Source organism: Myiozetetes cayanensis, unplaced genomic scaffold, assembly GCF_022539395.1.
Source record: "Myiozetetes cayanensis isolate MyiCay16 unplaced genomic scaffold, myiCay2020 scf1, whole genome shotgun sequence".
In the NCBI taxonomy this organism is placed as follows: Eukaryota; Metazoa; Chordata; class Aves; order Passeriformes; family Tyrannidae; genus Myiozetetes; species Myiozetetes cayanensis.
This window is the reverse complement of record NW_026086604.1, coordinates 99,359,725-99,377,355: the sequence shown is the minus strand read 5'-3', so window position 1 is coordinate 99,377,355 and position 17,631 is coordinate 99,359,725. Positions and strand designations below refer to the sequence as shown.

Below are 17,631 nucleotides of genomic sequence, written 5' to 3'. Positions count from 1 at the left end.
GGTTACACAGTCATGATGCTTTGTGTCCTTAAAAAATCCCAACCAACCGTTCCAAGAATATGCCACAGCTAAAAAGGGTGAAAGGCCCTGCAAGGAATGGCATTGAAGTGAAATGTGGAGTCTCTGTTACTGCCAGTCCTGTATTTTCTAGTTGTTTTTCTCATCTCCAAATATTTTTTCTAGAGAAACAGCTTCTGGCAGCTAAGCTCCCAGAGTGCCATTTCAGAACACTATCTGGGACATAGCCACCCACATGTCACTAAAATCAGCAGTAGCTGTCTCACTGTCTCGTGGTCCAAGCCATCTTTCTGCTGGTTTGCAAACTAAATTCTTGAAGGTGAACCTCAGGGCAGAGCATTTGGTGCGTTTGGTGCCACAGAATGGCAGTTCCTGCCTTTGGCTCTTTTCCACTTGGGGAAGTTCAGTGATGTGCCATGAGCAAAGAGCAAGTGGCAGCTGGGTTGAACCTACACGTCAAGTGACGCAAATGGCTGCATTAGTTTTATGTCTTCATTTTCATTCTTTCTGAAGTTTATTTTCTTTTTATTCTAGAGTATGTAAACCAGTTGGTGCCCAAGAAAGCATCTGCCTCTGCAGTCCAGAATCCAATCTACAACAACTTCTCTCTCACAGCAAACTCAAAAGTCCCCACAGACTCCAGCTACCAGAATTCACACAGCACAGCTGTGGACAACCCCGAGTATCTCAACACTAACCAGTCTCCACTGGCAAAGACCGTCTTTGAGAGTTCTCCTTATTGGATCCAGGCAGGCAACCACCAAATAAATCTGGACAATCCTGACTACCAGCAGGACTTCTTACCGAAGGAAACCAAACCTAACGGTCTCTTGAAAGTTCCTGCAGCAGAAAACCCAGAGTACTTGAGGGTGGCAGCACCAAAAAGTGACTACATTGAAGCTTCAGCATGACCATGGAGAATTTCTTCTTGCAGCAAGGCAAGCGAGACTCTTAAGTGAACTACCTGGCTGCTGCAAGAATGGACTCTGGCTCAGAGCAAATGGCAACTGCAATGCATCAATAAGCACACCTCTCCTTTTCAGCATGGGGTCTGAAACTGCGAATCCTATCTGATGATAGTGTGGGTCTTTTCTTGCCCATTTCCATGTAATAACTGAGGCCCGCAGCCTGCACACAGATGTGTGTTGGGATGGAGCAGGATCTTCCTGGACTGACGAAAAATGGATGCATTTCTTTCATTTTCAAATGGTAGCATGGTAAAAAGCCACTCTGGGATGAACTCGGGAGCTGTACACATTGTACAGTCAAATTCCTTTCTACAGTCTGTATTTTTATAAATGTTTCTAACAGAACTTTTGGATCTTTTACAAAATCAGATGCTCGTACTGCTGTCCTGCTATGTGGTGCTTGGATCACCAGCAAAAAAAAAAAAAATTACCAATAGTTTTCCAAAACTCCTGGAACAGAAACTGTTATTCCAAACCACCAAATTTTTACAAATTGGCTCCATATACTGCCTTTTGGCCCAAAGGTGAGAAGTGCATCTAAGGGAGGTGTGAGCAATTCTTCCCAGGGCAGTATGGATTGGATTGCTCCAGAGGAAACTTGCACAAGGAGCAAAGTGGCACAATGCATCACCTGCTGACCACTACTGCTAAGAACTGACAGAAGGAACTCACCTCAAGTCATCTATACATGATTCTAAAGTGCTCACTAGTCTGTTTTCTGATGGTCAAACCCAAGACTTTTTTTTTTCTGATCCCTTATGCAGCTGTCAAGTTGTCAAAATGCCTTTCTTCTTCAACAAAACTGTTAAAGATGTTGCCGTAACTGAAAAATGAAGTATCAAATAATGTGTAACAGACCTTAATTAAATGTCAAGGAAATGCAAATGGTGGCAAATTGGAACATTCACGAGACAGACGGGAAGAACTATACTAACTTAAACTTGACTAGGGCAAGAAACACAGGTAGCTCTAGCCAAGCAGTTTTATTTCCCTTCTTAAAGAGCAGAAATCATTTTCCCTTATACATGTGGCAAAGAAAAGGCATATGTAAGTGTTACACTTTAAGGCAGAATACTGCCAATTGCTGTTCCACACTGGGACAGAGGCTGGGGCTGGTTACATGCCCCTTTGGGGTCACATATCCTGGCAATGCAGGAGGAGCAGTGGGAATGAATTAAGGAATAAATAATCCAGAGTGATGAAAAATATTATCTCCCTCTTCTGAAACATAGGGCTGCCTACTACTTCTTTAAAATACACAGCATCATCTTCTGGTTATCAGTGTGGTATAGGCAGGCGAGGCAAAGCTAAGATTTTAGCTTGACAGTATAGATCAATCACAGCAGCAAAAGCAACTACTCTTTCCAGTGAACCATAAAATTATTCCATCATTAACATTTCTTATGAGTGTAGGAGGAGTAAAGTGCCTAAAGTGTGAATTTAGTCAGTCATTTAGATGCATCCCACCAGGAACTTGGCAGTGCTATTTTAATCAAACCACTAGATCAGAAGACAAATGCTCATTTTGGGACAAAGGCGCTTAACCTGTTGAATGTTGGCAAGTTGCTTGAGGGTAGCATAAGCAGCTGACTTGCAAAGGATCTGTAGTCTATATTAAGTAGCAAGAGTCAAATTTATGCCACTGCTGTGTTTTGAATACATCAGTACATGTTTCAGTTTAAGGATCACATCTGAAGTGTAAGATCAAGCAGCAAACCCTTAGAACACTGTTTTTACAGATTTACTGAGGGAAGGAGAAGAACAGTCATGTGGAATGACCTTTTTTGTAAGTAACATGGTGTAAAATGCATTAACAGCTTGTTTGTGTACAGTGGCTCATGGGCCACACTGCAGTCTAGCACAAAGCAGCAATACTGATCTCTTCTCTGTGGTGACCAGTGACAGGACCCGAGGGAATGGCCTGAAGCTGTGTCACAGGAGGTTTAGGTTGGATATTAGAAAAAGGTTCTTCACCCAGAGGGTGGTTGGGCACTGGAACAGGCTCCCCAGGGAAGTGGTCACAGCACCAAGCCTGACAGAGTTCAAGAAGTGCTTGGATGATACTCTCAGGCACATGGTGTGACTCTTGGGGATGGTCCTGTGAAGGGCCAGGAGTTGGACTCAATGATCCTTGTGGGTCTCTTCTGACTCAGCATATTCTGTGATTCTGTGATATTGGTCAGAATCCAAAAATGGTCCTCTTTGGTAGGTGTGTCTCACTATGACCAAGTCCCAGACATAGCGGTATGGAGGATGCAATGTTTGACTTTGATTATTAGTGGCTTGTATTTAAATCATGCACCAAAATTCAGTTCCCATGTCCAATTAGCAGCAGATTTCTCCTTGCATTCCTGAGAGCAGATTTGTTGTGTTGCTCTCACAAGCGTGCAACATGTATGCACAGGCATTGCTGCTGTTCTCCACCCACCGCCTTGGGAGAAATGTACATAAAACTAAAAAAAGATCTTAACAGAATTCACAGATAATTTTTCAATTTGTTAAAGCTGCTATGTCTCCAAGCAGAACACTAGAAAATCACGCAGTGCTTGTTCTCCCACAGAATCTTCTGAACACTATTGCACAAAGGAATTTATTGATGTTTTGTTTTAATCTGTTAGCTAAAACAAGAAAGCCACTGAGCAGTATCAATATGTATCACCAGCATTATGTAGCATGAAAATTATTTAATATAGGTTAATATGCTTGCCTTTTTAAAACAATTTAGGAGGGATTCAGTAGCAATTCATTGCTAGACACAAGGAGATTCCTCTAAAAATTAAGCAATGTAAATTTGAAAGAGCATCACATTTTGAATGTGATGGTTTTGTTGAAAAAAGTAGGAAAGAAGATGTAGAACCACAAACTCTCAGTACGAATGTAAATTCCAGATTGATGGTAAATAGGCATCCTGTAAGCCATGATTTGCAAATTGGCAGGTCAGTAATGATTCGAAAGCCAGCAAAAAATAAAAACTGGATAGTGTCTGCAGGGGCAGATACAGTGGCACTGGGAGTGGATGGGACTGTGCAGCTGCATGGCTGTCACTGGAGGCACAGGTGCTGTGCAGCGCGATGCTCGTAGGGTAACAGACAATAGCAATAAACCAGATGATTTCCAACAGGATTAAAAAAAGAAAGAAAAAAAAAAAAAAAACCCAAACCAATAAGCAGCTGAAATGTCCTGTTTTTCCCATTGCAGCTCATTGCACATTTAACAGCAAGGAGGCCCCTGCGGATCATAGGTGCTTATACAGGCAAACATGGTTAGGCAGCATAAATCAACATCCAAAAATAACTTGAAAGTTCAGCTGGAGGTATGGGTATAAAAGGCTGGTTTTAAAAACACAGCTAAATAGGGAAATGTAACATGCCACAGCCACTTTTAAAAGCTAACAGTCTGACTAATAGAGAAAATTAAAATTTCCCTTTTTACTGAATTTTTTATGGAAGGCAAAATAAAATACAAATCAGTCCTTAGTGTCTGTCATAAAACAGAAGTTAATACAGAACTCCTTTTGCGATAATAATTTAGGACTTTTAACAACTGCTCAGCATATGAAAATGTAAGTTAAATCAAGAGTCTTCATCTTACTTTGATGTTTTCTAGTGATTGTGTACAGCACACTTGACTTCATTTTGGGCCTTGGGTTGTTCCTGCTGCAAAGGGAGTTGGCCTGGGAAATTTTCTTCATGTTGCAATTGATTTCGTCAAGTAAATTCATTGAGAGGCCAGGGGCCTGCTCGTTTTTCCAGCTGACAGGCAACATTGTGGTGAGTTTTCTAGAGAGAGATTTGGAACTAGATGGTGGTTTCTGGAATGCTTTGGGATGATGCCCCGTCCCACCAACCTCACCTTCAGATGGCCACATGAAGCCCTGGCATTAGAAAATGTGGTCCCATAGTTTATTTGAAAAGAAAGGTCTTGTGTAGGAAGAGTAATGCCAGGGAAGGGCTGACCCATCCATATCCAAGACAGCTGCTGAATTTGCCCAGGGCCACTGAGACCACTGCCTGTTTCTGCAGGTATATGTAGCTCCTGTCCCTGCTACCAGCTAGATGTGAAGCCCCCTTGCAGAGATTGCTTGTGCAAAAAACAATGTACGTGGCATTCATACAATGGGATCTATCTCTTCTCTTCCCTGGGAGATGCGGTTAGGTTTACAACAATGTCACAGGACCTCAAACAGCTTTGGAAAGGTCCCATCACAAGGTTCCTGAGGTGTCCTTGGTCTGTCTGTGGATGCTCCAATGTGCCAAAGAGAAACTTTGCATTTCCAGACAAGAGCTCATTTTCTCACATTCAGAGCTCAACATCTGCTAGTATGACCACTGCCTCTCAGCTGAGCAGTTACGGTACGCTGGCTTTTGTGCCCCCAACATTTCTCTATGAGAAAACATCTGAATCGGGACCAAATATGAAAATGTACCTGTGTCCTCCTTCTTGATGGAAACCGTATATTCATGAAATGTCAGACTCTGTGTAGAACTCTTAGCAAGAATGCTTTGTAATGTTTTATCACCACTAGTTTGAATTTTTATACTGGGATCCTTTTTTCTAGCTTTCTTTTTGTAAGTGCTCCCTCTGTGTTCTGACGTACAACTTTCAAGGAGCCTTTTTAAAATAACAAGGAAAATAACAGAAAAAAAAATTTCTACAAAAGAAAACCATGACACCTTCAAGTAGCTTATCAAATGGGCTGCATTAGGACCAAAGATGTTACGTCTTGTTTTCTTGCTTTAAAGGAATAGGGTATTGATCACTACTTCCACTGCCTCTCATTACAGAGAAGAGCTACAGATCTCCACTCTTCATTGGAGCTGGGTCAGACCTCTGCTGAGCCAAGAGAGCTTGGCAGGAGGGTGAGGCCTGTCCATAGAAAACCAAACTGAATATCAGGACTAGGTATCACTTCAGGGCCAAACCTACAACCTCTACTCCATATTGTACTTAATGCAATATCTAAACATGGATGTAGTCAAGGAAAAAAAGAAGCAAATACATGATGTTTTGGCTTAGTATCAGGAAAAAATACAAAAATATGAAGGTGAGACATGATGGGTTTTTCTGTGAGGAAGTGTGTAGGCAGGCAGTGAGACTTTAAAATTATAACACTTTTGGTAATGTATTACTTTAATTATGCAGGGGAGTTGAAATCATGGGACTCTCATGACATGCTTTGCTTTCTGCCATGCATCCTGTGTCAAGTGTTTAGGCAGATCACCTGTGTTACCATGGCCATGTGGACTGAGAACTGTGGATTGGTTCAACCCCTTCTTTTTATGCAGGGAGATAAAAGTGCAGTTACAGTAGGCTGTTCCAGAGTTAGTGGTCAAGCACTCACTCAACCCTCAACAGCATCCAACACTGGGTTTCCCAGAGGAAAAAGTTGATAACTGCAGACCTACCTGACAAAAGATGCACCAGCTGTTGCAGTGCTGGCAACAGGCAGTTGGCAGCAAGCAAAATGTGTTTGGTCAAGATTCAGGGCTGGTGCTTCACCAGCTTTGCTGTCATGGTCTTACACGATACAGATGGAGCTGTCTGGATGTACAGCAGCACAGGTCCTATGTTCTCTCTGTAGCTCTCACTTTGAAGTAATGGATTTTTCTGATTAATTAAGTGGAAACCAGAAATCAAAAACGTCGCTAACGATTGGACTGGTAGAAGGTGTTGTTTCTACATAGCCAATAAGATACATCATTTCCAGTCACACTGGAATTTATCCAGACTCTTCTCCTTACCTCTCACAAGCTAGCTGGAGAGTGTGCATTTGCTACCACCATCAATGTTATCCTCATATTTTATGAAAGGGAATAATCAAAGTAGTTGTGTACAATGATAGGAGGCTTGGCTCACATACCTAGGTTGCTTTTTTAATCCTACATTCCTTATATTGTTCCCCTTGAAATTAATGGGATGTTTAAATTGATTACACTGAGAGTATAAAACAAGACTAATGTTGAGTGATTTTTTTTAAAATCCCTCACAATAATCAGAGATCCTATGGATCCATTGCCCGTTTTAGGCTGCTTTGTATTGATGCAATCAACTGACTATAAGGTATGATGTCTTGGTTTTAATAAACTGTCAAGCAATACATTCGTAGATACGGACGGTACCCTTGCAGCATTGTAAAGTTACTCAACTATGAAAGCACTATTTGTACAATAAGAAACTCTTGACTTTTATATGGTTTAATGGTTTATACTGTTGATCAAAGATTGTTTGTATATGACGATGAAAAATGAGGTGTATATTATTCTTTTTAATTGTTTTTAATTTTTGGAAAACTGTTATTGTAATATACTGTTGTATTTGGGGGGAACAAAAAAGCAGTGGCTAGCTTGTAGCTTGTAGCCAAAGAAGAACTCGCATTAAGAGTTCTTTATTGGACTTAGATTTTTTTTTTTTTCTGGTAACATTTGTCACCTTGGGGATTTATCCAGAGCTTAGTGAAGCTAGTAACAGCACTCTTTCCTCTCTCCAAGACTTTGGCTATCTGTATGCACAGTGCTGGAGTTTCATAATGTGAGCAATAATACAGGTAACACTCGTGACCACTGGAAGTGCAATATGAAAGCCCAGGTGCTGCTTATCAGTGCCCTAAAAATGCTGCTCTTTTAAATTACATGGCAGGTTCTCACTTCACTTTCATGACAAGAGCAGAAGCAGAGTGAAAGCAATCCCTCAAAAGGTCATTCATGTGATATGTGGTGACCATTTCTTAATTGCATAGCTAAGGCAAAATGAAGTCTCAACCAGAGTCACACTGATGACTTACATTGTTGTACTACACTTGGCAAGAAAGAGAAAGTCTGTTAGCAGTGGCAGTCAAATGAAGCCCTGGTGTCCTCCGAGTATTGGTGTTTGATTATCCAACTGGTTGAATGTGTAGCAGACAAAAATTAAAGGAATTGCAGGGTCCTCAACATAACAGAGCAAAATACAGTGTATTGGCAAGACAGTAAAGAAGAGAGGAGCTGGAACTGTCAGTATACATTCAGCCTGGATAGGTCCCCATTATCACAGTTAGTAAATGAAATAATTTTTGTCTTTATAGATGAACTTTGTACACAGAAAAAAAAAAAAAAAAAAAGAAAGCCACTACAGCACCTTTGTCATTCTCATCTTTCCATCCAGTCCCTTCCGGTACGTAGGCTGCATGTTTTACCAGCTCGACCTACTTTATGCAGAAATGATGTCGTCTTAATCTTCATATTACTGGTTCTCAGAAATGTCTAATGCGTATTAATGCATGATATTTTTATTTTAATAAAAGTAATTAAATAAATCTTTGCTCTTTTGGCACATAATTCTCCCCCCCCCCCTTTAGTAAACAGCTGGCTTGAGAAGATTCTAGATAAGTTACTGTTGCTATGAAGAAGAATAATTAGTATTAATATCAAGAAGGAAACTGAAATGTATGTTGTACATCTATGCACCTCCTCTGTGAAGATCAGAAAACAACTCCTAGATGCAAAAAGTCTTTATCACACAGGAAACTGCTGTTCTCTGCCTCTGCCAGAAGCAGAGCAATGCCTCCATACTTACTCCAGAGAGGTGGGGATAGTGATGTGATAAATCCCATTGTCGAAGCACCAAAAGAGAAGAACTTACAACTAAGAATGGTGTAAGTGTAGAAAAGCATGGGTATTTGGGAAGGATGAACATTCAGAAATGCCACTGAGTTCTCTGCTGTCAACTTCAAATAAACGTAAAAACGACAGAGGGTGCAAGAGGAGAAGACAGCCAAAGAAAGACAGCTGCAGTTTAACACTCATAACTGCCTGCACAGGATATGGCAGACTAAAGATAAGATAAAGAAAATTACTATTTAATGATAAGAACACAACTCTCTTCAACATGCTTCTACTTTAGCAGCAGCACTAAGCAAGCCTCACCCTTTGGCACTCCTGACCTTGACCCAGGAACACAACAATGCCAGGCTCCGAGGAACTGATCTGAATGCCCAATAATTACATTAGATCACATAAGAAATAAGAACCAACATGCTCTGAGAAGACACACAGCCACAGCCAGACCACCTATCGTGGTACCTGGGACAGACCTACAGGCCTCCCTCAGCACTGAACATGGAAGGGTTTCACCGTCACTCTCCAAGGTAGTCACATTTCAGCAGTAACTGGTCACAAATGGCCTTGTTTGTTCCTGTCCTAAGGCTGCCAACCGGGGCAACGCTTTTGCAGCAGCATTTTGATAAGGAGTATTTGTACCAGGCATGAGTCTGGCAAGAAAGAGGGACCTTGCAGTTACCAAAGGCAGGTGCTGGGAACAGCAGAGAAGGTGACTCGGCCTCCTTAAGGTGGCATTATGTTTACTGGCAGAGACAGGCTTAGTTCTTATGCCAGCGCCACGTGGGTCAGCCCCATGGCAGAACCCCAAGAAGGGTGCCACTGGCACAGCAGGCACAAAGGGACATGTCCTGCTCAGGTTGCTCAGTAGGGTGGCTGATGTTGCTCCCCACATCCCTGCCCACAGGATGAGGTGGCTTGCTTGGAACCCACCTGTAAGTATATATGGGGGAGTAAGCCTTCACTCCCACGATCTGAATTATTGTTGCTATTTAGTTGAGGGAGGAGCTGAAATTGCAGATCAGGTGGTGCTTTAAATTGTTTGTTGGGAATTGAAATCCCTCTGATAAGCACCAGCTGTGTGAAGTTCAACACCAGAGCTCTTGTTACAGAAAGCCTTTTTCTTGAAAATGTGTTTTCTTTCTAAACTGAGCAGAAGGAATGTTATTTAATGCATGTGTTAACCCCAGAGGCTGCTGCCTTCAGTGAGTTACAGCCCTGTGAAACTGAACTAGCTCAGAAGCAGCACAGTAAGTGTTTATCATCTTTATCCTGTATTGTATGGAGTGGTTTACACTTTTTTTTTTTTCCTTCTCTTTTTTGGGAGGGTGCAGACTTAAGGATTGCACTAGACTACATTGGACACTTTACTCAGATAAGAGCAATGATGATATAATTGATGGATATCTTTGTCTCACAGACAGCTTTTATTTAGCCAACTTTGTACTGGCACTGATTTAGCAAGCCAAAGTACAGCTAGTAAGGTTGCTTGTATAGATTTCCATTTAGCTCTTGGAGCCTGTTAAATCATCAAAAGCTGAAGCTCTGTGTGTGAATTTAATGGTCATGGGTAAGAAATACCCATATGAGCAATGTGTGACCTCTACCACTGCCCATGGAGACCAAGCCATGCTAGGTCAAACCAAGCTGGGCTAGGCATAGATGCCACAGGGATGCATCTCTGGCACAGCATTGGTGGGATCCTTCAGGCACAGTGCTCACTGCAGTGGCCAGACGTCCTATGGGGCACTTGCAGAAGGAAACCAAGCTTGCAAAGCCTGTTAGGGACTGCTCCTATTACCCCTTCTTCTAAGAGCAGCAGAAGGAAAGCTAATAGTGCCCTCTCTTGGAAGGAAGAAACTCTGTCCACAGCACACATCACTTTAAAATAGGTCTCCCAGCAAACAGAGCTGAAAAAACGAGCTTGTGTAGGCGATTTATTTTCCAGTCCATTTGGAGTACAGGTTCATGGTACATTTAATCCAGCCTACGTATGGGCTGCTGCTGGAAGGGTCGCTGCACTGATCCAATGGAAAATTAATCCTTCTCTTTGGCAGTTTAGTTTCACAAGACTTGCAAGGCAATTGCATGCACCATAGAGCTGACTTCTGACACGGCAATGTACATGTGAAGGACAGGACTGTACCCCTTGGTGACAAGTGTACAAGTGACAGCACCATAACAAGTGTGACATCGTCCTGTCCTCAGAAGCACTTGTGCATGTTACTGTAAAGCATTTTATTTCCCCAATTCTCAGCTATTGGGTTTCTTCATGCCTTGCAAGAAAAGCAATATTATGTAGATGATGCTGTGAAGAATCTTAAAATAATGCAAACAGGCTGTGTCAGGGCAAATAGGTTTAGGTTCATGTTTAGTTTGTGATCATTATACTGCTGGCAGGGAGAATTCTTCATCCAGACTTTTTGTTTCTTGTGAGAATGCTGCAGCACGGATTTATCCCAATGCAGAAACAAAAAAAGCTATTTTCAGTGAATGGCAGTTTTAGAAAAGCCATGGTCTTGCCTAATGTAAACAATGCCTCCATATACTTTTAAAAATTAATATATTGGCCCCTGGAGCTTGCTAACACAAGATTATTTTCAGTACTTGTTTTATTGATTTAAAATCTGCCTGAAAAAACCTCACCACTTTGTTTTGCTGTAATGTATGATGATGCTGGAATAGACTTGTAAACAAGTGAGACTCGGAATTATTCTAGGCTTTTGGGTGCTAAGCCAACAAACCTAGCTTCCATCAGTTGTGTAAGTGGGGAAAAGTAACAAAATGTCTGTGTGCTGAAAACTGAGAACTTTGGGAGCAGAGGGCAATGGGCATGCCTCTGACAGACATCTCTGTAAGTAATATTACAAGAGGACACAGTGACCCTCTCCTGAAAGTTAGGCTGCTTTCTCCTCAGTTTCATATCAAAGCAAAACCACGCTGATAACCCTGCCAAGGAAGTCTTTATATACCAACAGGGCCTATTGGCAGTAGCAAGGTACACCTTTATTGTTACTTGGTGATCAGGCTGCCTCCAATGGGAACTTGAAACCAACACACAGAGGTAGGCAGGCACTAGGCAAATCCTGGGAGAATGAGTGATCTATATGTAATTAAACCAAATGTGATTAGGCAATAGTTATTAGAGGTAACATCGATCCCAAATTCATCTTAGTAAGCATCCTTGTCAGAGTGCTAATTGCATTGGCTTTCTAGTGCTTCCTTTCAACAGAAACTGGTGCAGATGAATAGGTCAGTTCTCCCAGAGGGACAGTGCTCACTGGAAAGCTTAAAATCATTATTTAGCCACAGATAAGCCCATTGAAATGCTGGTAGCTGGGCCAGCTTGGAGAATTTTCACCAGGCTGGTTTAAAGGAAGAAGCCAGAGGAAGGAGGCAGGAGGGTACAGGTGGTGCATTCAGACTATCCAAAGGAATCCTGGAGAGACCTTCATGGTAACCCTGGCTGCTTCACAGTATGTGACTCATATTTAGTGTTACAAGGACCCCTGGGAGGTGGGAAAGCATGTTACACACAGGTAATAGAAATAACAATTATTTTTACTTTAAAAAGAACAAAATAAAGAAACACCTCTTGGTCTGTTGTGGGATGGCCTAAGAGGAGGGAGCAAATAGGTGTTGGTGTGACTGCAGGATAGAAGAATTACGTATTTTTAAAAGACAGGAAGAAAACTTGGTGGAGGGATGAGCTAAGAAGAGACATGTCAGAGAGCAGTTGACTGGCTTGGAAAAACTGGCATCTTAAAAAAAAATGTGCACCAGAATTTGGTCATGGCTGAGTGACCAAAGGCATGTGCACACACAGAGCATTTTATTTCCTAAGATATTAACTGAATCCCTTTCTTTATAGATGTTGTCATTTGTTTTGTGACAAAGGTTTGAGCCCTCTGCAGATGTTTTGGAGAAGATTAGGTAGATTTGCTTCTTGAATGGTCTTTTGGACTTGTATATTTTGGTGGAGGAGGATTTAGCGAGAGGCTTTTAGGGCAGTGCCGCAGGAAGAAAAGTGACTGTAGGTCCTGCCTGGAAGTGGAAAGGAGAAGTGTGGGCTGTAGCAGAGGGCAGCTTGGAGGAAGTTCCCTATAGAAGTCAATTTTTGAGCCCATGTTTAAGACTTTAGCTGAGGTGATGGCAGCCTTTTATACAATTTCTTTAAGAAAGAGTCAGTGCAATTACACAAGCATTAGCTCTGTAGCTGAACTACATATAGGCTGCAGGCTGTTTTGTGCACTGCATGTTTCTTAGCAAAGTTTTGAAGATATTCATCTCAGTCAGGTCCCTTTGAAATAGACCTCTTAGATTTTGTGTGGGAAAAAATATTCCTGTACTGCCTTCTGCAAAGAGATGCTGGATATATAGTCTTCTGGTCTCACCTTTCCATGCAGAAAGGTTTGCTCAGCAGGTAGAACAGGGCACAGGCATGTATATATTCTCTTACAGGATGCAATTTTCTATTTTGCAAACCTATCAGCTGCTTACATAGAGAAGGTATTGATTCAAAGAATTTGTAATGTGCTCAGAGATGGTACTTCATCCTCAGTGCTGAGTTACTGAGTATTGAGGTTATCATTCAAAATATTTGCTCAGAAAATTGTCTTAGGTGAAAGGCTATCATTCTATTAATATCTATTTCAAACTCATTTAATGACTATGACTCAAACTTACTCTTTCTCACACCAAGAAATACCAAAAAATTACCCAGAGGCTATCAGGAAATTAATAAATACAAACTTAATTAGCTCAAGAGTATGGAGATGCCTTCTTTCTTACATACTTTCATAGAGCACCTCCTTTTAGCCACTGGGAGAAGAAGGATATTTGGCTGTATGGACCTTTGGTCTGATGACACCCAGCCGTAATTTTAATAATACTGATGGAAATTAGAGGGAAACCCTGGCTCCAGTCATTTGTGAAACACTTTTAGCACTGTTCACCAAGGAGAAGAGTTAGTCCCTGTTGCTTGGGCTTCTTCAGCTCTCCAGTGAGTGTAACACAATGGGGTCTGATTGGAACCCTGCTGATTTACATCCACTGACCCAGGGTGGATTTATATCAGTTTATGAATTTATGGCTTATCCTCGGTTATGTTTTTGCCTTGAAATATCTAATAGGGACACTCTTTATATTGAAAACATAAATATATAGGAAGTGACTGCTTACCCAGAGGTGGTGAGAAATTAGTGCACAAGGAACTTGTAGTGAAAATTTATAATATCATTTCAAGAAAAAGAGGGAGAATTATTTATGCAGTATAAATGCCTTCTCTCCAACATCATATTGCTCTACAATAAATATTTTAACACAGATTTCTCTAAAGAGGACTCTTGGCTCTTTGATGGAGAAATGCCTTCTTTTTTCATTTTGTAAAAGGAAATTTTATATTTACTTTTTTTTTTTAAATTATAGAAATTCTCACTCTGAGCATTGCTCTGATTCAGTACAAACTCTCAGTAACACTGCTGGTTTTCAGTGGTGGGTTTCTGTCATATTACTGTGGATACTTTCTCATATAGGGAAGGTGCATTTCACCATATGTGGAAGCAATGCAGGCAAATAAAGCAACACACAATGAAATAACTAGCAGTGGCTAAAATGAAGTACAAAGGTTGCTATTTGCATCTTCTCAAGGTATCCTTGTGTATAAACACATTCAAATGTGTAAATGACCCAAAACATATTTTTAGCAATATAAATTGTTTTATAAACCACCTTCTATTAGGTATAAAATTTACCAATACTAAAGCGGTCTAGTTAACAAAAACTTAATAAATTAGGCACGTCAAGATTGTTGGTAGAATAACATTAGCTAATTTTACTGAATATGAACATATACTAACTTGTGTGATGAAGGAGACTTCTGTTTGACTTGTTCCATAGTTGAGTTCCTATGGAAGTGTATGTAGTAGATAAAGAATGACCTAATGAGTTCAGTGAAGAGAAGGGGAAGGTTTTTCATTGAAACAGCAGGAAGCTCTGAGAATTAGACTCAAAGCCTGTTGTTGCTGCTGAGCTCTTGTTTATAAATGAATAAGGTGCGCTAGTGCAGACTGTTTAGCACTCGACTCTTTAAACATTGTTATTTTGTACAGGATTTCATGGAAAGAAGGTATTGTCAAACTTGCCAGTGGCAAAGCTGCTGTCACATCTTTTCTGCTGTCAGTCTTGCAAGGGTAGGATGTATTATACTAAGCAGAATGTCACTGTGAGTTGCCTTTGTAGGTGAGAAGAGTTAGCCTCAGAGATCTTGTTCAATATGCTTCATTAATTTCCTGGGTTGCAAGGTTATGTTTCTGTTGCTTGTTGAAGTCAAGGAGTAACTCTGATGGAGTTATAGACAGGGAGTTTCTTCCACTTGGCCCACAGTGGTATTTGCTGGTAATGTCCAATGTAGCACTTGAGCCCACTCTCTTCCTGCATCAGCCGACACCCTGGGCAGTGCTGGTTCATGGGAGAGAAAGCAGCATGGCAAAAGGTAGCAGCAGAGCAGAAAAACAAGTTACTGAAAATCTGGCAGCAAACAGAATTCATAGCAAACCACTTCAGTGCAGCATGCAAAACAAAGAAGCTGACAGAAATCCCACCTTCATAATCATCAGCATGTTTGGCGTTTAAAAAAAAAAAAAGAAAAGAAAAAAAGAAAGAAAGCTTTTCATCTTCAAAGTCCTTTAAAAACATTCACTAATTAACCTTCCATGTCTCAGTATTGCAACTATCATGGGAAGGGCCTCAGGGGAAATGGTAGTAAAGTCTCTACATATCCCTTTGAGATGTCAGTTGGAGCGTAGATTTTATTTTTTTCTTAACTCACTGCTGAATGCAAAACACTTCTATAAATACTTTAAATAGCACTAACTAGGCTATTGAAATGTATATATGTGTATACAACCTGTGTAAAAAGTTATACATAATTTATGTCCCTCTTAAGTCTTTAAAAACATGACTAATGGCACTTTGGCCCTCTCTGTTGGACTGAACTTCTACAGATGGGTCTGCAAAGACTTGCATACATTATTAACTCTGTAAGGCAGTTCCACAGAAGCTCAGTGAAGCTGTTCCTGGGGTGATATAAACATACAACATTTACATGAGCAAAGCCATAATGGGTGTAAATTGCAATTTTGGATCATTATTCTTGTTGGCACACACAGGTGCATCCTTCAGCCCTGCTAAAGTTGCTACTCTCATTTGTTTTTTTATTGGGCATCCTTACATCCTGAGGAGGCAACTTTGTGGTTCACTTGGAGGCCCAAGCTATGATTGTAATCCAAAAGGTAAAACTGTAGTAAAATCTGTATTTTTAAGTTACACAATTCCATATATATTTCCTCTTTGATGGACATCAAAAACACTGTATGGCATAATGTTAATCACTTTATGAAGGCTCAGAGAAATAGAGTTCTAAGTAGGTGGGTCTCTTTTACGATGAGATTTTGAATAACCGGATTGCTTATGACCCAGTTCTTCAAAGCACTCGTACACTTAGACATTTAGACGGTCTCCTAGCAGATGGATTACCGTCTGACTCCCACTGCTTTTCAAATGTGGCCCTGATTCATTTATGGATACTTTGCTTTACTTTTTTCTCATAAACCTTCTTAGACTGTTTTAGAAAGGTTTAGTTTTCCATTCAATACTAAGTAATGTCTTCTTAGGAGGTGTTTCTTTCTGCTCTGAACTCAACTCTAGATAATTTATGACTTTCTCATAGACTTTATAGCAAATACAGTTGTGACTGCTTTAGTGTCACACAACCTTGCTGAAGACCATACCACTTTGTTAATTTCAGATGCAAATTTTTAAAGACTCTGCCATTATAGAGTCCGTGCCAGTCTTGGCCTTTATGATAAAGACTGCAGTTCTTCATTTTTCGGGCTTCTGTAGTGACCACCATGACAGAGTGACAAATCAATCATAAGCAGGCATCACTGACAATTAAACAAGAGCAGCATATTTTGCTATTTACTGGTCCAGCTGCAATTTTCACTAGTTTCAGCAGTTTGTCAGTCAAGGAAAATTGTGCAAGTAAAAGACTAGATCCATAAGGTTGCTGATGAATAGCTGGAAATAGCAGAAACTTAGCTTCAAGCATGATTTGCTGACAGTGTTGGAAGCAAAGCAAAGGTGTCCAAATGGGGTAGGACCTTCTTAGTTTTGTGGTGCAAGAAGGGTTGCAAGACACACCCACTGAAACATCAAATGGGCTACTATAAATGGGAATTTTCTCTTTAACCTTCCCGTGGGAAGAAGAGTACATCTGTTGATACAGGTGAAAGCTTTTAAGCAGGCGTGCACAGACGGACCTCAAAGTTCATTTTATTGACTTTCTGAAAAGTTCTCATTGATGCTTTTGTCTCAACTCCACACAAGGCAACCTTCACATCTTTTACTTCTTTGAGGCATATAGCTGACATTTGTTTCCATCATACAAAAGGTTTTCTCATCTTTCAGGGAAACTTTCAGTACCAGAAAGTTCAAAGATAACTTGATTTCACGCTGTATGGCTGAAGGGCATCTCTTTCCCTCTTATAAACCCATACCATCTTTTCCTTCTGCAGAGCTCTGTGAGACTGGGAAGCTCCTAGGCTACCAGCACTTTTCCCCATGACATTTGTTTTCCACAATGATTCTGTTTTGCCCAACTTACAGGCTTGGTCTGGAAGTTAGCAGTGATAATGTATATTTATTGGGTGTCTGAGGATATTTGAGTTCCTGCCCCACGTAAACTCTTTTTAAAACTTTCAGGCCTTGAAAGAGTTTGTGTAAGCTTTGACCCACTGTTTCAAAATTCTGGAGTTATTTTTTCAGAAAGTTTGATAGTATACCAAACGTTATGTTGACTTCCCCCTTTGTAACAAGGAGCAAAGTAGAGCAAAGTTTACAGCCCCATCTTCGCTCTTTCCTCTAAGTGATTAAGTATTTTGCTATCAGACATATGCTAGTACAAGAACTGTGTGTTTCCTGCTGCCTCATCAGCTTTCAGAATCTCATATTATCTACATTATCATTTTTCTCCCTGTTTTGCCCCCTCTTCC

At 40.7% G+C, this 17,631-nt stretch overlaps 1 protein-coding gene across 3 annotated transcripts in view; it reads left to right on the top strand.

The window, feature by feature from the left end:
• EGFR (epidermal growth factor receptor) overlaps positions 1-17,631 on the top strand; it is a 1,326,436-nt gene that overhangs the window by 151,992 nt on the left and 1,156,813 nt on the right. For 2 of the 3 annotated variants that reach the window (XM_050330250.1, XM_050330238.1), the window contains exon 28: positions 553-8,277. In XM_050330250.1, coding sequence (XP_050186207.1) covers positions 553-929 — 377 coding nt within the window. In that variant the 3' untranslated portion in view covers positions 930-8,277. Of the gene's footprint in view, positions 1-552; positions 8,278-17,631 lie in introns of those variants that run through there. The other variant, XR_007630657.1, reaches the window with a different exon arrangement.